The 19,872-nt window shown below is 30.0% G+C and overlaps 3 protein-coding genes across 3 annotated transcripts; 2 read left to right on the forward strand and 1 right to left on the reverse strand.

The window, feature by feature from the left end:
* The first annotated feature begins 212 nt into the window (after nucleotides 1–212).
* Nucleotides 213–6,783, forward strand: LOC126840540 (activin receptor type-2B-like). The gene is made up of 9 exons (XM_050576366.1): nucleotides 213–422; nucleotides 1,479–1,801; nucleotides 1,866–2,028; nucleotides 2,114–2,250; nucleotides 2,716–2,874; nucleotides 2,934–3,163; nucleotides 3,227–3,413; nucleotides 3,506–3,775; nucleotides 3,918–6,783. The coding sequence occupies exons 2-9, from the start codon at nucleotides 1,541–1,543 to the stop codon at nucleotides 4,134–4,136; spliced, it is 1,626 nt and encodes a 541-aa protein (XP_050432323.1). The 5' UTR covers nucleotides 213–422; nucleotides 1,479–1,540; the 3' UTR covers nucleotides 4,137–6,783.
* On the reverse strand, nucleotides 6,420–10,658 carry LOC126840541 (uncharacterized). Its single transcript, XM_050576368.1, has 5 exons — nucleotides 10,547–10,658; nucleotides 7,238–7,353; nucleotides 7,111–7,168; nucleotides 6,970–7,041; nucleotides 6,420–6,888 (listed from the first exon to the last, which is right to left on the reverse strand). Exons 2-5 carry the CDS (start codon nucleotides 7,295–7,297, stop codon nucleotides 6,809–6,811), a joined length of 270 nt encoding a protein of 89 aa, XP_050432325.1. The 5' UTR covers nucleotides 7,298–7,353; nucleotides 10,547–10,658; the 3' UTR covers nucleotides 6,420–6,808.
* A 4,896-nt stretch (nucleotides 10,659–15,554) lies between these two features.
* Nucleotides 15,555–18,530, forward strand: LOC126840309 (transcription factor ces-2-like). The gene is made up of 5 exons (XM_050575964.1): nucleotides 15,555–15,799; nucleotides 16,890–16,990; nucleotides 17,061–17,271; nucleotides 17,348–17,736; nucleotides 17,801–18,530. Exons 3-5 carry the CDS (start codon nucleotides 17,229–17,231, stop codon nucleotides 18,179–18,181), a joined length of 813 nt encoding a protein of 270 aa, XP_050431921.1. The 5' UTR covers nucleotides 15,555–15,799; nucleotides 16,890–16,990; nucleotides 17,061–17,228; the 3' UTR covers nucleotides 18,182–18,530.
* The last annotated feature ends 1,342 nt before the right edge of the window (nucleotides 18,531–19,872 follow it).

The following is a 19,872-nucleotide window of genomic DNA, read 5'->3' on the forward strand; positions in this document are numbered from 1 at the left end:
AAACATTTTTAAAAACTTTAGCGTAGAGTTTTTAATTGTTTTAATTACATTAGTTGAAATTTACGAACGGCTTTAAATATTTTCAACAGTAGAGAGTGTCAAAATTATCCGAAACGGCCGAATTAAATAATTAGAACGCAATCCATGCACAATATTGTTGTATTGCATACATAGTCGCACTGATGCAGTGCGCACTAAACCTTAATATGTTTCTCAGGGGTCGACGGTCGTCCATATTGTTTTTGTTGTGAAAAAAAATCTTCAAGATTTGCAGGATTATCATTAAAATTGATGTATTTACTTAAAGAGTGCGTTTCGTTAATTCTAGCGCAGCGTCCTATGTTTCCTTAGGTGATCATTTCACCGAAAAATGAACAATGTTCACGTCAAACGCCGTCTGAGGGAATTGTCTTGTTCTATCCGTGAGTTATGATAACTGATACACATCTTGCCCAGAATATTTATTCACTATTATACACCTGTTATACAAGTAACTCAATAGTTAGTACAATCGAATTGTAAGCCTATGCATAAAGCTTGGAATTCTCCTTTACAAATTATACATTTTATGTTAGTAACAAGAAAAGCTAGGTGTCTATTAAACAAAATGATGGCCTACCAAAGTAGTTACACACAAAGTACATCATATAAACTCCCCAATTTATGATTTTATAATTTATAATACTCGAGGTGAAATATTATTATATTTTAAATTGGCTATGCCAATATATTGCTTTGGTGCTTCATTTTTATTACAATTTTATCTTGCCAAAATGATAACATAGTGTTGCCGATTGTTTCGTTAGTGTTGTATCTCGTACATATAGTTTAGTAAAGGTAACCATGGTCTCTGTTCACTAATGGTGCATAATTGTTTTCAAGGATATACATATATGTATATTTATAAAGTAAATATTGTATTTTCATACAAATGTTTATAAAAAGTGTTGAAAAATGTTTTCTAGTCTTTGCGAAATTCAATAACTTCAAATGATTTCTGACGTGAGAGTTCAACAAAACAATATAAACATTAATTAGTAATCATAGTTAGAGTTTTATATTAGTTTTTTTTTATAGTGTTTGCCTATTGTATTAATAATTTCTATTAACAGTATAGGCTGTTATTATATTAAATGGATGTTTTTGCCCCCAACCATTCTGTCCTTGTTAAAAAAATTGTGTTTATGACAATTTCTTCCTCAAATTAATTTTATTCTTAATTTATAATTATCATATAATCATGTTATGTTTGATATTAATTCAATCGACCATTTGAATGTCTGGGACAAAATGTTGTATAGGACTACCTTTGGAGACAAAACAGTCTGAGACATAAATCCTAGAATCTAGTATTACATGGTTTAATTGTCAAAACTGATGTTAGATTGTAAGATCTGTTTAAAATCGATTTTTAAACATATTAGGCTCACTGTACTTTAAGTCTAACAAGTTTTTTATTTATTTATTTTATTTTTTAGAACATGAATATCAAATTCTAAATTGAAGATTCACCTTATTTTAAATCAGATATTCAAACAAAATGGAAAGAAGAAATTGGCTGTGGTGGATATGCAGTACGCTAATTCTAGCAACTATATGTAATTGTGCTAGTCGGCGTGTTGAGACTACCATTATAAAATGCGATTATTACAACCAAACATTGTGCGATTCTTCACACGGTGCAAATGGTTGTGGAAATGTCACACAAGAATGTAGTCCTGGTGATAATGACAAATCATCATCTTGTTTTGCCGTTTGGACAAATAATACTAAAACAAATGAAATAACTATTAAACTCAAGGTAAATTTTAATCAACTGATTACATAAAACTATTTTATTTTATCTTTTATCGATTTGTATTCAGGGATGTTTCTTAAACAACGTGGAATGTCTTGGTCAAAAACAGTGCAAAGCTAAAAAAGAAGAAATCAAAACCAATGGATTTATGTTTTGTTGTTGTGAAGGCGATTTCTGCAATCGAGAACTTTTTTGGGAACCTATACCTATTGTCCCCAAAATTGAGCCATGTCAGTAACATTATGTTAATAAATATTAATTTCATACGTTTCGTAAATCTACATAATTTTTTACTCGTACGTTTGGATGTTTTAGCTGCACAACCAATCCACGATGATGATGAATTAATGTACACATTGGTGTATTCTATTATACCATTAGCGGCAGTAGCCAGTATGTTTCTATTTATCTACTGGGTGTACAAACGAAGGAAAATTCCTCAATTCTCTCATGTAAGATAATTTTATTATATTATTATTGTAAAGTTAACAATATCATACAATTTTTTCATTTATTTTTAATCAAATTGATGCTTTTAAAATTAATTTCTTATTGCCTTTGGAAACTAATAACTAATTTAGTTCATGAATCGTTTAAACTATTATCAATAATTATATGATATATATATGAATTAAACAAGTTTATAATAATTATTATATAATGTACCTTGATAATTCAATAACAATAAAAATGTAGTTACATTTTAAAATGCACTGAAATTCTAATTTTTATACAATGCCATTGTTAATATTAATTATTATATATATTTTTTCTTTTAATCTTGACTCTTGTTGGAATTTAATCTTTAGTGGGTGAGTCAAGTAAATTTATCTTCAATTTGCTATTATAATTTTTACAAATTTATTTCTGTTTTTATTAATATTTGAATAATTTACGTATGTCTTTTTCTATTTAAGGTTCCTTCGTCTGATAGCTCTCATTTGGGTAATTGTTCTCCTGTACTTGGCAGCCGCCCCATTCAACTAGTCGAAGTCAAAGCCCGTGGTCGTTATGGTGCCGTTTGGAAAGCTCTCCATAAAAAAGATACAGTTGCCGTGAAAATATTTCCTCCCCAAGTAAGTTGTTATTGAAGTTTCTTTTTTCTTCGAAAAATACATAATTTTTATAATTACAGGACAAAAATTCATGGTTGGTGGAACAAGATATCTACCAATTGCCACATATGCAACACGACAACATGTTATCATTTATCGGAGCTGAGAAACACGCCAGTGCTATTGAAGGAGCGAAAAACGAATATTGGTTAATTACAGCTTATCATGATTATGGATCACTTTGTGATTATTTAAAATCTAATGTACTGACCTGGGATCAGCTTTGCCACATCGCCCAATCTATGGCTAGGTAATATAGATAAAGTTGTCTGAATGTCTTTCGGTTCAGTTTTTAAAAATTGATACATTTTAGGGGCTTGATGCATTTACACGAAGAGATTCCTTCAGAACGTTCAGACCAGTATAAACCAGCCATTGCTCACAGAGATTTTAAGAGCAACAATGTCCTACTTAAACACGATTTAACAGCTTGTATTGCTGATTTTGGTCTGGCTTTAGTGTTCCAGCCTGGCAAGTCCTGTGGAGATACCCATGGCCAGGTAAAAAACTGTGGTCTTAGTTGGCTACATAATTAAAAGTACATTTTAATTGTTTTTTTAATTATTTAATTTCTAAAACTATTGTTGAATAGGTCGGTACACGAAGATACATGGCGCCTGAAGTATTAGAAGGAGCAATCAATTTCTCAAGAGATGCATTTTTAAGGATAGATATGTATGCATGTGGATTAGTGCTGTGGGAATTAGCTACAAGATGTACTGCACAACAAGGTGCAATTCCCGATTATCGTCTACCATTTGAAGAAGAAGTTGGACAACATCCTTCCTTAGAAGACATGCAAGAATGTGTGGTCCATAAGAAACTAAGACCTGCATTTAAGGACAGTTGGAAATCGCATCCAGTAAGAAATTTGTATTAAATTAAAAAAAGAAAAATTTTAAGAAAATATTGTATTAACTCTGGACCAAACACTAAAAGAAGTCACATTGGCATTATTTGTTTAATTAACTGTTTTTTTTCTTCATAAAATTGATTTGTTTTAGGGCTTAATAGCTTTGTGTGATACTATGGAAGAGTGTTGGGATCATGATGCAGAAGCCAGGCTGTCAGCATCGTGTGTGATGGAGCGTATCACATGGCAGTGTCGTCAATATAACGGTTCGACAATAGCGCCATTAGGACCATCAGTTCCGCCCCCAAACATAATAAGTTTACCTGCAGCCAGAGTTGTGGTACAAAAGAACAACCCAAACTGGGACTGAAACCCAATGAGCTGAGAACAATTATTAAATGAATACTCAATTAGTAGGTATGCAGCAGAATGATGTATTATAGTTGTAATAACCAAACTGACTTAAAACCTTCTTAAAAAGTTTAAAGATCACGATTGTTATACCAAAAATTGGTATATTTAATAAGGTTATTGATATTCGCAGTTCTTTTTATTCCTGCAATAATTTTTTTTTTTATTAATATAGGGTTAATAAAAACTATGTGTTTAATTTACTATTTAATTTTAACTTTTTTTATACTAAATTATTATTTTTAAGTAAAGTCGTACATTATTTTCAAGTGAAATCCATTTTAACTGTTTGAAATTTCCTTGAAAAAATTTGAATGATTTATTTCGATTTATATGAAAATGTGTTACAAATATAGTTTAAATATATTGAATGGATGATATAGATGTGTTTACTTATATTATTAATTCAATAAAAAAGGGTTACTTATAATTTTACCTTCCTGGATAAATTTCTTTTTTTAGCTGAAAATTTTAAATATAATCCGTTTTGATCTTTATTTTTGCTGTACTTTAATTATTCCTGACCCGGGACTAAAAAAAAATTGTTTGAATTTTACTTTCATTGTTCTTACTACCACGCTTAGTTTCGATATTCTTATTTCTACCTCAAACCTTCCATCCTGTTAAAAGATAATAATAATAACAATTTTGAAACTTGTGCCAATATCCTTAAGTGGCTTATAATAATTACTATGAATATAAGTTTTTTAATATGCATTAAACATTATTTAGTTATGATAATAATTGATACATTTGTAAGTCCTTTGGATATTTTTAGTAATATTATAATTATATTTTATTTTTTAAAATACATTTTCTTTTTGAATTGTCTCCATTAGACTCGTTTTATTATTGTTGCCATGTTTGTTTATTCTAGATTTAAACTGTAATTTACATAGTATTTTTTAAGAAATAAATATAAATTATATATTCACAATTAAATTATATATATGTAATTTATAATGAAATTAAAAAATATTTATATTAATTATACAGAGCGTCTCATGCTGTTGTGATAAATTTACATATAATATATATTATGTAATATTGTCAAAACAGCTAGCAGACACGTTGCTTAGTGACACAATTGAATGACAATTTTTTTGTTTTATATTTAATAGGTATATATGTTACGATTATTATAAAATGTATTTTTCTTGTAGTAATAATTACCTTTCTAAAGCAGTATTTATTCATAAAGAAAGAATTGTGTCGTTAAATAATTTCAAAGGCTTAATTCTATACAAAAAAAACATATATATGTATAATATTTAAAATGTATAACCTATAAGTACTAAATTTTATAAAATAGTTCCTTAATTTTTTTAATATGTATGTTCACTTTCTCCCTCTTATATTTTATTGTTCCTTATGAAATGTCTTACGAAGTTAGTACAATTACAAGCAAACGCTAAGACTGCTGCTTCATAAACAATAGTTGTTTACATGAAAAAAAAAATACTAAATAAACTGCACAAGAATTTTACTTATTACGTAAATGTTGTAAATAGAATAATTTTATGATGGTTACTTGTAAAATATTAACATATATTTTGTCGTTGTTGTTAAGGATTATAAATTTTTTTAATTTTTAAAACAATGCAGACTTTATTTTATTAAAATTATATATATATATATACATGTGTGTGTGTGTGTTTAAACAAACTTGTATATTTTTATGTAGTATCAATATATTGTATACATATACAGTGTGATATTTTTTAAGATTAACCATGCGGTAAATCCTTGTGTAATAACAATGTTTTTGTAAGTCATAGGAAAGTTTAAATTATCCTTTTTTTTTATTATTATTATAACTATAAACGTTCAATAAACTTCAAAATTTGTATTACACCATGTTTATACATTATGACTACTTAATAAACATAAAAGTTATAGTTAACGAAAAATTACTCGCATGATAACTTAATTTAACACGGTTTTAATATAAAATTGAGGATTTTTTTTACCCCTAAGGTGAGAGTTTTGAGTTTAAGCTTAAGTATAGTATGTACCAAGAAACAAACGTTTTAAAAAGTTGGTTATTCTGTATGTACATGTCCATAATATTACGGCTTTTAAGCTTTCCTTTATTTTTTTTTATGGTACAGGGTGTGAATATTTTGAATGTTAAAACGTTTTTGTCAAAAATTTATAAATTTGAATTATTATATTTATATGTAAGTACTATGGAATGAAACGAATATATATATATTTTTTTTTAAAACATTAAAAAATGAAAACGCCCAACATTTATGAATGAACTAATAAAAAAAAATTGTACCGATAATCGGTTTTTGGAGACTTTGAAGAAGCGATATACAAATCATTTTTTGGCGACGAAATATACATCGCTATTTACCTATGTTGTATATTATTTAATAAATTGGTATAAGTGTGTCAAGGTCATTAAAAAACGATTATTGTATAATTTACAGCCAAATTAAATAACATTATGCACTATCGTTGAATACAGTAATATGTGTCCCAACTCTCATCGTTTTTAGTTGTTAAGTTGGATTAAGTTTAATGGAGTATTTACGTACATATTAATACATGTTGTATACATAAAATTGTAAATAATAAGTATTATAAGTAGATATCAATATCTTGTTTGGTTTGTTCCTTAAACTATGTATCCGTTTCTGTTTCACTCTCGCTCTCCGACGAGGTAAACTCGCTACTGTCCGTGTATTCGGTCATTTCGTCGACTATGATAAAACAATTGAGTTAGTCAAGGTTATTTTTTAAATCTATTATCGTAGACAAACTAGACACATTTCATTATTTACTCATTTCAATTTTTTTCTTCAAAAGCGTTTGAAAACTCTTTATTGTTTCGTTTTCCTGTTCGTGGTCCAAAACTATTAAAAAATAATATTACAAAAATCGTAAAAAACTTTAAAAAAAAAAATTCTAATAATATGTTTTACTTGCGTCGCAGTAATTTAGAGCCGTACTATAGTTTTTGGCCACCAACGCCGAGTGCATCTAGATGACAAAAAAAATGCAGTCCAAATGATTTAATCATAAGATTTTACTAGTTCGGGTGTTTTTCACCTTAATAAATAGTCCTACAGGCGCTTTGATTGTGTCCGTCATACTGTCCAAACACGACATAATGTAGTATCGATTATTATGCAATACATACGAAGTTACTATAGAAACAACGTGCCCTATAATAAGAAAACATATTTTTTTAATGTATACTATAGTAGCAAATCGTTAAAAAATCAACAATGTCTTAGGTTTTTGAACAATTGGAATAAACTGGCTAAATCCCAATAGGCAGGCCTATCGATAGGCTTTTGCTATATACTTTAGCATTTTTTAGTGTTTTCTAGAGCTCTATTGATTTTTAAAACTACACTTCGCCCTTCCTCCCGCCTTAAATTTGAAACTTAAACGACATTAAAAGTAGGTAATTATCCAGAACTGGTTATCAACCAGACGAAATGTTCAGCAAATTGTTTTTAATTTAAAAAGTTACAATTATTATAAAAAATATACTAGTGACTGAATGAATAACCCTATACAATGTTGGCTACTCGACACATTAAAATATTTACACTAGAGACCAACCAACGATTAATTACTAATACTAATTAGTTAGTTTATTGTAATTGCGTTTGCCGGAGAATGAGTCAGACAGAAATAATTTCCAGGCCAAGAACAAACTTTCTAAATCTCATTTTTTATGTGTGCCAAGCAGACATGCGGCATTAAACCGCCAAAACCGGCTGAAACAGTCTACCGGCCATGCTGTTTTTTTTTCAACTCATATCCAAACGTGGTTACGATCACGTCATCATACATTATTCAAGTATAAAAAGGATATTAGAAAGTTTTTTTTTACTCGGAATTTATTATACATTTTATATTTTTATTCTCAAAAATCGATACTAAAAACATTAAAGCTAATCTATTTTGCTCATAATAGCCCCTATCTAATATGTATTATTCGCCCACCTAAATTAGATATAATATATATTATATATTTTTTAATGTTTTTCCGTGATTTTGGATTTTTTTCTCCGAAATTATAATACATTAATGCGAAATTTTAATGTGACACACATCTTGTACCGTTGGTTTTAATTACGAAAATGCTCCAACCGGATAAAATATTATTTACTTTACTTATTTCAATTTAGAAATAAATGACATGTTTCTACACGAAGACAAAACAACACTCGAGTCGAGGACACTAGAATGTATCTTTATTAATATCTTTATATACACCTAAATCCTTAGTATTTTATAATTATTGTTATTGTAAAATTAATTTGTCGAAAACAATTTAATTTTCGAGACATGAAGTGTACTTATTTTAAGCTACGAAAGAAGATTATGATAAGATTTTTCCTCGGATACAAATATGAGCAAAAACACAAGCTACTATCCGTACTAGCTGGCACTTAAAATAATTATTATACAGAAGGCATATTCGAGGTCACCACTCACCGTTATTATCTTAATCTTTCTATTTTCTACAAGTTGTTTGGGAACTGAATACTTAAGTGGTGCTAATAAGTAGTTTAAAAAAATTGTTCGGCGCCGTTGCTATCATCATCAGAACTATTTCCATTATCTTATTTGTACATATGTATATAATGATATGTAGCCATGTAAGTTCCTATTTCTTTCACGTGTGTTGTGGTAAAAGTTAATAGGTGGTAAATATTATCTGTGTGCCGTTTTTTTAACGGTATGCCAATAACACATTCGTAATGACATTAAGTCATTAAATATTACAGGAAAAATAACAATGCAATCAAAGAATACTAAAAATTATAATGTCCATTTCCAAACAATTGTAGTAAGTAATGCTAGGCAGCTTATACGCAGGTAAACGAGATCAGCATAATCCAGAAGAGGGTTACCAGATAAAACCAACGAGATTTTTAAAAATTATTTCACGTTATTGATTGTATCTTTAAATTTTTATAATATCCAAAAATAAGGTCATCATAATACACCACCGGAATTTTAGTTCAAAATTCAAATAGTACGGGACTGTTTGTCAAAGAAAATACATATTTTTGGTTGTATTCATTGTTCATTAATCCACAACTACGTTATAATTAAAGAATAATAATTAGTTGTACTGCAGGTCAAAAGTCTGTCTGTGATCAGATTTATCACAAAAATGTGTTTTGCGTCTTGTGTGAGCTAATCTCTTATGTTAAATTAATAGTTGCTTACAATTTTTTTTTTAGTTATCTTATTGTGTTAGTTTGTTTCATATGTAAACGGTTACTGACAAAAATGTTATACTTGCGGACTCGCAATCTAAATATAATAACAATAGCACATATCTTATGTAAAAATTACAAGCAGTCTTTTTTTTTTAAATGAAAAACTACATAAAATAAGCAAAAACAAATTATCCGTTTCAAACATTTTTATTTTCAAGTATGTGTTCTTTGAACTTAAGACGACAGGGACAACACTCAACAGAAATTACCAAGATAACATATTTAGCTATTAATGTTGATACCGATATTGTAACTACAGTCTAAACAAAATAAAATCAATAGAATTGTACAAAAAAAAATCAATTTGTCCAAAATACTTTGTTGTAAAAAATAAAAAAGACGAAGGCAAGTTTTTAATTTTTTATTAAATACTGAAATTTTAATTTAGTATTGGAATTATTTAATCAACGTATATTTTTTAAATCCAAATTTAACTTAACTTAATATAACTTTGGCCCTGGATCCCTTGTTTTGTAGCATAATATGATTTTAATAACGTAAAAATTAAACATTGAAAATAGGATTTGTGCATTTTTACACAACAACAATACTTGACAATTAAATTGGGGTTTGGGAGGCGACTAAGAGACATGTCACTTATTTTACAATTTTTTGTTAACATTTTCAAGCAGAATTCGAACAAAACTAATAAATAAAACCAACAACGGTCGAACAATAATTATTATTGTGTCAACAGTGTCGTGGCGTTTACGGAACTGGCGTCGTCGAATTGCCTATACTCGGCGCCGTTTTTCCGCTGGATCGTCCTTGGGATAACGATTGCGAAACGCGCAGTCCGCGGAACTTGTACCAGGAGATCATGCGCCCGTGTCTGACAACGTTGCCGAGCTTGGTAGGTACATATGATTGTACAATAATATTATAATATTATTGTTATTTTATAATCATTTTGTCAATGAACTCCCACCCACCCACCCCGCAAATTCTACACCACAACACGCGCTGTAAATTCGTAATTACGCTGAACTACGGTCGAAAAACACCAACCAAGGAACTATTACGTAACAAGATAACTTATTACATAATTATTATTCTTACAATGAAAATAGTATACCTAATGTATTTTTTCGGCACCCATTTAATTACTTACGGTCGATAAGGCGTAAACTCGTTCACATCAAACAATAACCTTTACTACTCAGTTGAGTCCGGTACAAAATAATTGTCAACACATTAACAGTATACAAAATAATATAATGGACTTTAATCGTGTGCGTGGAACAGCTTATAAACTATGTACTTCAAACAAGTACATACTACACAATACGACTTATAAATGTGTGTATACATTATATATATTATATACATATATATAAAATGGTATTTTAATTTATGATATTTATGTTTAACCATACTATAGATCAATTAACACACGTGGGTAAAAAAGATAATTAGATTCATCATTTTTTTTTTTACAATCGTGTTATTAAATAAATGGTAATTATTCTGTATTGTATAAATCTGTTTTACAGATACGTAAAAAAACAAATTAGTAGAAGTGCTATTAATAAGTAGCCAATAATAATATTATACGTACAAATGTTATATAATTTCAAAAAATACCGTACACGTTGTTGCATTTTCAAAACAAATTAATGCATGTGTATTAAAAATAAAGATACAAGGTTTAATATAGGTTAAAGAAAATCCAATTATATCGGTCAATTTGGATGGAAATTTAAAAAAACCTAAACCTAATCGTATGCTTTTGAATCATAAATCATAAATTATGTAAATGGCTACCGACAAACTATTATAGATATTGATTTTAAATAAACCATTGTTTCGTACGACTCGATATTATAATAATTATATATTACATAACATACTAAGCTTAAACTCTTGACTACATCTATCTATACAAAATTGAATTGCCCTAAAATTAAGAGTATTCTTTATATAATTAATTTCTAAAAATATACTTTTATAATGTAATCAACGTTGAACGCGTTATTTAACATTGTGACATATGACTGATGGTGAAAAAGCATTCATAGTAAAATTTTGGCTCTACTATACTTATATCTTTGCCAAATATTCCGTCTGTACAATTTGTGTTTATTTTGTGTATTTTGAGTTTTCCTTAATTTTGAATTACTTCTAACTTCTAGGTGGAATGTTTGAATATATACGTATATTGTATTAAGAACACAAAGATGTTCTTGTTTTACTGTATGTTTTAAGTGGGTATACCTATAAAATACATTTTTATATTTAGTGTAATCGTGTTGGATTCTAAAACGTTGTAATTATTTAAATATTTAATAATTCCACATGTTCATTCAAATTTGCTTACAGAATTTTGACTTGTACGTTTTTTTAAAATAAAAAATGTATAAGCAATAAAGGTAACTATTATATTGTATATTTACAGTATATAATCAACCTAGATTACACGCAACGTCCAATATAATATTTATATATATATATATGAATCTGTACTGTACATTATTATTTTTTGTAGCCTTCAGGCACATATTTTAATTTGTACTAATATCAGTTATCAGTCATCGGCCTTACCTTAAATTACAGTAAAAAATACAAGAGTTACAATCAGCAAAATGTAAATTTTATGTAATTATATCATTTGACGGGTTTCCACTTTCCCATTTAAATGGGGGAAGGGGGCACAAGGGGCACACTGGACAATTAACCCCGCCCACCAAACCTAAAAACAACCCTAGCATTTGCACAAGGATCATTCCGTTTATTCAGAACAGTGTCTGATCTTGTGTCTTTTTTTTGTTTTTTTTATTAATCAAATAATGATGTATTATTAGGACAACATATTTGTTTGGTATGTGTTATGTGATATGTACTTTGGTCACACTTAATTTTATACTTTTTTATGTTTATTTCTAATACTATTAATTATTTTATGGTAATATTAAAATGATATCAAGGTTTTTAGTTATTTAGCATAGGTAAATTATGATCGCAATAAAGGGTATGACGTACATTTGGACAACATTAAAATATTAAAATTGTAGCTGGTTTATAATAGGCAATATTACCTATTAACTTATTAGGCCAAACTTAACCAATGTATACTGAAGATGGGTGTTAAATATAACTCTAATGAAAAATCGCAGTTAGGGTAGACAGGTAAATCCATCAGTTACAGCGGTTAGTTCTATTAGCTGTGCTCTTCTATGATTTTCTCCGAAACGCTTTATTATTGTTACTCAAGCTAGTTTACTGTTTAGTTACTGTAAAAATGAGTGACAAAGAGTTTAAAAATGTTTAAAAAATGTTGTTTAAATCCATTTGACATCCCGAATCACAGGTCTTATTTAAAAGCTCTTAGACAAATATTATCTAGAAATATGGTACTAAGTACATAGTATCATATTTTTCCATATCAAAACAAAAACACTACTTTTTTAAATTCTTGTAACCTTTAATTCTCAAAGTGTTAAAATGATCATGAAACTACACACATATTTACTACCAGTATGTGATATTTGTTGAATGATTCATTTATGGTGTCGTTTTTTTTTGGTACAAATGTTCAAGGTTAAAGTTTATCTAATTAAAATCTCAAGTTGATTATTTTTACGATGTTTGTTGTTTTAAGAAAACTAGATCTTTCTAAGATTTTTTGATCAACACATTTTTTTTAATATTGCCATGCCGTTTTGTTTACGCCAGGTAACACACGTGTCCATTGCTTTTGAACCGGTCGACCAAAACACTTTTATTTCGCCCACATATCGTTATTCGATTTATATAAATGATAAAAAATAAAAACACAAGGTCAGAAATTAAAAAACAATCTTGTTGAATTTACGTTGAATGACCCATGGGTAATCTGTTACAGGATTTCCAAAATCCAACAGACCGTTTGTTAGTTTAACAAAATAAATCGTAAAAACTAGATCTTTCCAAGATATTTTGATCAACACATTTTTTTTTAATATTGCCATACCGTTTTGTTTACTCTAGGTATACACACGTGCCCATTACTTTTGAACCGGTTGACCAAAACACTTTTATTTCGCCCAAACATCGTTATTTGATTTATATAAATGATAAACATTAAAGACACAAGGTCAGAAATTAAAAAAGAATCTAGTTGAATCTATGTGGAATGGTCCATAGGTAATCTATACAGGATTTCTAAAATTTTAGACGGCGGACCAGCATATTATATTATATGTATTTTGTTATGTAATGCCTTTAGAAAAAACAAATTTCCTGTATTGCCTTCCTTCCTTAAGCTTTTGTTAAGTGATAAAAATAAAAAATTGTATAATAATTATTCAAATAATAGCCATGTTGTCGTGTAATTATGTGTACATTTTTACGTGGACAAAATACTGAATTGGTAATTAGTATTATACGTTTCAATTTTGAAAAGTCGCAATAGTTTCATTGCCTAATTGGCCAAACCGAAGACCATTTTTTTCGTCGTGAAAAGAGTGGAACATTTAAATTATAAATATATGATAATTATATACTTATTGTTGTTTAGTTGAACAAATAGGCGAGTATTTATTACAAACTCCGACTAAAATGTTTCGTTACGTAACCGGATGGAAAAAATAATACGTTGAAAATACTTCAATAGACTTCGCGGAAGTTTCTCTATGATTTCCTGAACTCGGGATACAGTCTGGTATGCTCTCTAGCAAAAATATCCCAGATATCTCATATAAATCATATCTTTCATCCGTCGAGCAAGTTTTTAAAATTTAATCGCACAAGTAATTGTTAAATGATAATTGTAAGACATATTAATGAATTATTCAGAGACAAAATTAACAAGTAATTTCTAAGTGGCAAGTGCCACGCTCACAGGTATACACACACTTTTTCGCCTTAAGAATTAACTTCATTTTTTACCAACGTGGTAGCCTAATTTTAAAAATGACATTATGTTCATCCCATTTGGACCCATCTGGTTTGGGAGATATTTGCATTACATAATCAACTAATGAGTTATAATTGTAATTATTTATGATAACTTTGTAAGTGTTCAAAAGTTTAATTAATGCTGGTAAAACTTGCAAAGTATAATTCCTAACAATACTTTTATAAAAAACACCAAAACATAAGTTTCTTACGTGGTAGACTGTACTATAATGAGTGTTTGGTATAGTTTTTTATACTTATAACTTATGGGGGCCTCTCACTGAGGGGAAAATTAATAAAGCGTTATATATTAGTGTTAAGAAAGCTTACACATGTTATAGTAAAATACATTAATATTATGTTAACATAAAATAGTAATTTAATTAGAAACGTCATCGTGTGTATTATCTTTACTTCTTTACAGTAAGCTCAATTTCTAAAACTAGATCCTATCGTAGGAAACTGATATCAAATGATAATTAAAAAACAATGGACCAAGTATTATGTGCTATAATAAGTCAAATTCCTACAGCAACAAATAAAAAAGTAAAAACTGTTATAGGTATGCGCGGTCCGAGTAAAATAATACCTACGGCCTACTCAGCTTTCATTGTATTATCGTAAGTAGGTTGGTTGAATAATTGAATAATTAAGGTACTGTGTGTAAGTAAAATGTGTTGTATGCCAAATAGCAATATGAGTAATTCATGATGACTTAATGATATAATAAATTATTATTATCGAACGAATTATCAGTGAGAACGAATTTATCAGTGATACGCGTCAACAGCCTTGAAAAACCTTGAACGAATAGGTTGGCTCATGGCTAGCCGAAGTAAGAAATAAAAACCCAAATTTCCAGAATCCGGATTTTTGTTTGTTCTAACTTTTTAGTTCGGACCGGTTATATAAGTGTTAAACGTAGCCCGCGGTCACGCATAGTTCAATCTACGATACACTATACACCTTCACACGGGTACAAGCCACGGTACCCGTACCCGACACTCGTAACCCGTGGGCCGTGATCCGTGGATTAAGTTCGGCGTAATTCCTGTTCTCGTACGTCCCCGCACCCGCCGCCACCATCGGTTTACCTGCGACCACACCGGCGCCGGACGCGTAACGGCCATGCCGATTGGTCGCCGCTGACGTCATCTCACCCGAACGGGCCAATAGGGAGCGGCGACACGTCGGGCGGCGGGAGATTTCACCCGTCGTTGTGTCCATACACGTCGCACCGTGTTCAGCAGACTTCAGTGTTGATTATTATCGTTCCGAAGCTCGTGCGCACCACACGCCATCGTCTCGTTAACACTACCGACTGCTCATTAACTACATTGTCAGCGACCTGTTCGACACACAAGTGCACGTTGTCCATATCACCAGCTCGCAAACTCCTTGATCCAAAGGGACGTCTATACTCTCCAGTAGGACATACGCGACCATTTGAATATCGCCGAACTGCGTCGCAATACGCGTACACATTTTGGTAAGTCGTAGTCGGCCTCTATCCCCGCTGACAGTACCGTCAATTATTGTTCACTGTGCGTAGATTTGTGTTTGCTTCATAGTTTATAATTGTTAGGTTTTGGTCAAATCAAGACGATTCGAATTTGGTGGGATGTAGCCAGTGTCGATTATTGTTGTTGATTTTTTAGTTAGTAGGTTACTTTTGTTTAATTAACTCAAAATATAACGCCTTTAAAAGTTGTCATAGTACACCAACGACATGAAAAATACAAAATTTCGTTTCTCGAGTATGTAGGTAAATAAGTTACCAACCCAGTATATTTCTTTAGTATATACTCGCTGTGAACACTTGTTTAATACTATGCCTGGGCCACTGGCTATGTTTTTTTTTTTTATCATGATTTATAACTTGGTTATTATATAGTTTAGATTTGTTCGCGTGTATTAAAATAGAGCTGACGATTTATAGTAAAATTATCAATTAGAATGGCATTTGAACTATTGAACTCGTGAGCCATAGAACTGTGAATTAATGTAGTCAACAACTGGCTTGTGTGTGTGTGTATTCAGTTTTCCTATTATATTCCTTGGCTATGAATATTGCATAGGGCTGATGGGAATGGCAATTCATCAAGTAGTCAATTTTGTGTTGCTCATTTATTTTTTTTTTATTGAAAATAAAATGCTGTGTAAAATTTCAAGGCCAAATCAAATAATGGTTGAAATTATAACTTAGGTGTTTTAGTATTATTTATGCCATTTTGTGGCAAGTGCATGTCGTCTGTTGATAATAAATAGGCCATTAGTAGGTATGTGATTTTATTAATCCTTAATACATTAAATAAAAAAATGCTTAGAAATCTTATAAACTTGCGGTTTATACATTATGTTAAACCATTATGTTGCATAGGGTAAATATTTTATGGATTACTAATTTACTTATTGAGAAAATCCCAAATTACGTTTAAGTGAAAGTATCTTATTTAACAGCTCCTAGGGCTTCATCTACTGAGTAATCTATAAGGACTTTCTCCATAAATGTTTTATTCATTATACTAGTATTGTTTTTTTCTTCATATTAATAATGTTATATTTTTATATTTTATTAGGTGATTAGTAGCAAAAGAGTGTTGTCTCCTGTAAAAGGGAGGTAAAACCGTCGTGAATCAAAACCACCATTACTTTTGCAAAAACAAAAGCGAATCCCAAAGTGAGTATAAAAAGCATTAAACCGTTTTATAATATTTTTTGTATTTCATTGTGTTGTTTTTAACTTACAGACTAAGCCGCCATCATGTTCTACTGCATTGAATCCTGTGTTGTCTTCATGTCATGTCGAGAAAACCGGCACCCCAAACGGGAACATTCTATTATGCCAGTCTCCCAGATCGCAATCAGTAGCTTCGGCAACCAGTTCATGTTCAGTAGCGCACGATGCACCCATCAAAATGGAGGGCTTAGTGGATGAATTCTTAAATATGTGTGCTAATGGTAGTAGAGCTTGTTGTGAATCAATAATAATATGTTATACTTATTAATGGAATGTTTTTCATTTTTTAATTATCAGTGGAAGAACGTGATAGACAAGCACCTGGGATAATAAATTTAAACAACAGCACCAACGACATAAATATGTATAGAGATGAGCCGTTTTTGGATCTTTTTCAATTGGATTCGCCAACCATGTTGGCGCCGTTTATAACATCACAAAATGTATTTACCATGGAAGGCAATAACTGTAGGACCACTGACTCTGAGGTTAAACAAGACGTTTCTCTTAACAGCGAAGATTTCAAGCAACCGATTTCATTAAGAAAAAACTCAACTCTCCGTCTAGATATAGGATTACAGTCCATTCAGTCGACCAGTTATGGTGACGAGCTTAACACGCCAGAAGTTGTTAAAACATTGACCGAACAAGAATCAAATTTCAACCTTTTATCTTATGTTTTTGATGTAGGTTTACATTTAAATTGTTAGATACCGTTTGAAATTTGGTTAATATATCTATTTCTTTTAGGAAAAAAAATCTGACCATTTAACCGAAGTTCCAGCAGCTAAGAATGATACAGTCATGACTTCTCCACCTCGGTGTTCTCGTAAGAGACGCAGCAGCAACTCTTCAGCGTCTATCCAAACGGACGATGATGATTATTCTAAACACAGACGGCCGAATGAGGATAATTCGTCAGATGACAAGTATAGACAGCTAAGGGATCGCAACAATGAAGCATCACGCAAGTCTAGAGCTACTAGGAAGGCAAAGGAGGACGAATTGAACAAAAATGCCAACGAAATGGAGGCGACCAACAGACGACTTACTGTCAAAGCAGAAGAACTAGAAAAAATGGTCATCAACATGAGACAAGCCTTACTACAAATTATGACTAAAAAAAAATAGAAATGTTCATTTTAACTGTAATAGTTGGTTACAAATAGGCTCGTAATAGTATAAAAAGTGTTACTTGTGTGCTTATCTTACGAATATTTAATTTGAAAATATGTATTTAAATTTCTCTCACTATCAGTTGTTATTACTAACTTAGCTTATAATTTATAATTTTTAACAGGATATATTAATAATATAGTATATTATGTTAATTTAATTAGAGATTAATAAATGATTAATAATAGTTTACAATATACATTAAATTAATCTTTCAGTAAATAATAGTGTTGTATTTATTTAATTTGTATGTGTACAATCACAGGGTCATTTATTACAATATAATATATTATTATGACTGTGACCTCCGTTGTTATGCTTGCACAGCTAGGTCAAACTACAATGTCGTCCCTAATATATCCTACCTTTGAACTTTGATGTACCTAATACGCAGTAATTAAAATATTGATTGATTAAGTCCAACAATTAAAACTTATCCCTAACCTAAGATTTGTTTTGTAGTCTTCTACGCTTCACATGTTGTGTTTGGCCATATAATTATGTGGTAAAATATGTCATGGATAATTAATAAAAAGGTCTTGTTAACTGGTTTTGATATGGACCTGTAAAACCAGTCAAACTGGACTGCGACCGGCGCTTATAAATAGTTAATTTAATGTTTGGAATGCTTGAAACTTGAACGACTTAAAAAAAAAACATTTTTAAGTTAAATATTTAAATCTCAAGTGAAAAGACAAAGAATTCTAATCGGATTTTCTTTTGGAACTCATTAATTTACATATTTTACTGATACCCGACAAATTAATAATTATTGTTCAGTATTGAAGCAAACTGTGATAGAAATATTATCTAATAATAATATGGTACATAAGTACATTAGTCGTTCGTTGATTTTAAGAAATCGATTGCTTTATCGTTTTAATTGTTCACGAAATACGGATTAAGATAAAGAGTCGATTAACTCAAAAGAAGTCTGTGTTAATATTATTATTGTTAATTAATATACATGGAAATCGAACACTTGGGATATATTAATTGATGGAAACGATGATAATATGTTAATGACTAAACGAATAATTCACGAAAAACCAATCACACTTGTTTAAACTTAGCAGTTTGCACAGTGCAAGCTAATCCAATATAACAATCATATATAATATCTTATAATAAAACATTATAATAATATACACGTGCCGGTATTTTAGAAAGCGGGTAAACATATTTGCGATAAACGACTTTTGAGCATAATTAAAAGGTGAAAACTGGTTAACTTGATATTTATCGGATGTATTATTGTTTTTCTTAATGTTTCATTTATGTGCTGACGTTTCGGACCAATTGCTGAGTCCACATTCATGAAAATTAGTATAACAATAAATATTTAGTAATTAATTTTATTGTACAAACAAAATCTACACAGCTAATCAATTTTAAAAAATTGTACATCGATTATTTCAGTTAAGTGTTTTTATATTATCGTTGGAACAAGTAACAACATATTTAAGTCTATCGATTAATAAAACGGCCAAGTTCTTTTTCGCTCGACACTCACTCAGTTCATTGACATCACCAAGTATATTTTTTCTACTTTGGCATCTGGCCAGGCCAATGCATAGTTAAAAACTTAAAGATCGCCTCGTTTGGTTAGAAATAGTATATTAATTATTCTTTACAATATAACACGT

The sequence above is a fragment of the Adelges cooleyi genome, unplaced genomic scaffold (assembly GCF_023614345.1).
Source record: "Adelges cooleyi isolate 19-005CV unplaced genomic scaffold, UGA_ACOO_1.1 ACOO_flye_CR_arks_rails_tigmint_CR_PRNA_376, whole genome shotgun sequence".
In the NCBI taxonomy this organism is placed as follows: domain Eukaryota; kingdom Metazoa; phylum Arthropoda; class Insecta; order Hemiptera; family Adelgidae; genus Adelges; species Adelges cooleyi.

Excerpts from the sequence above, each read along its gene's own strand:
- LOC126840540 (XM_050576366.1), top strand. The coding sequence starts at position 1,541 with ATGGAAAGAAGAAATTGGCTGTGGTGGATATGCAGTACGCTAATTCTA. Across the intron at positions 3,164-3,226 it reads ATCGCCCAATCTATGGCTAG|GGGCTTGATGCATTTACACG; the intron begins GTAATATAGATA and ends GATACATTTTAG. Across the intron at positions 3,776-3,917 it reads ACAGTTGGAAATCGCATCCA|GGCTTAATAGCTTTGTGTGA; the intron begins GTAAGAAATTTG and ends GATTTGTTTTAG.
- LOC126840541 (XM_050576368.1), bottom strand. The coding sequence starts at position 7,297 with ATGTCGTGTTTGGACAGTATGACGGACACAATCAAAGCGCCTGTAGGA. Across the intron at positions 7,169-7,237 it reads CTGTAGGACTATTTATTAAG|ATGCACTCGGCGTTGGTGGC; the intron begins GTGAAAAACACC and ends TTTGTCATCTAG. Across the intron at positions 6,889-6,969 it reads GAAGAAAAAAATTGAAATGA|TCGACGAAATGACCGAATAC; the intron begins GTAAATAATGAA and ends GTTTTATCATAG.
- LOC126840309 (XM_050575964.1), top strand. The coding sequence starts at position 17,229 with ATGGAGGGCTTAGTGGATGAATTCTTAAATATGTGTGCTAATG. Across the intron at positions 17,272-17,347 it reads CTTAAATATGTGTGCTAATG|TGGAAGAACGTGATAGACAA; the intron begins GTAGTAGAGCTT and ends TTTAATTATCAG. Across the intron at positions 17,737-17,800 it reads TTTTATCTTATGTTTTTGAT|GAAAAAAAATCTGACCATTT; the intron begins GTAGGTTTACAT and ends TATTTCTTTTAG.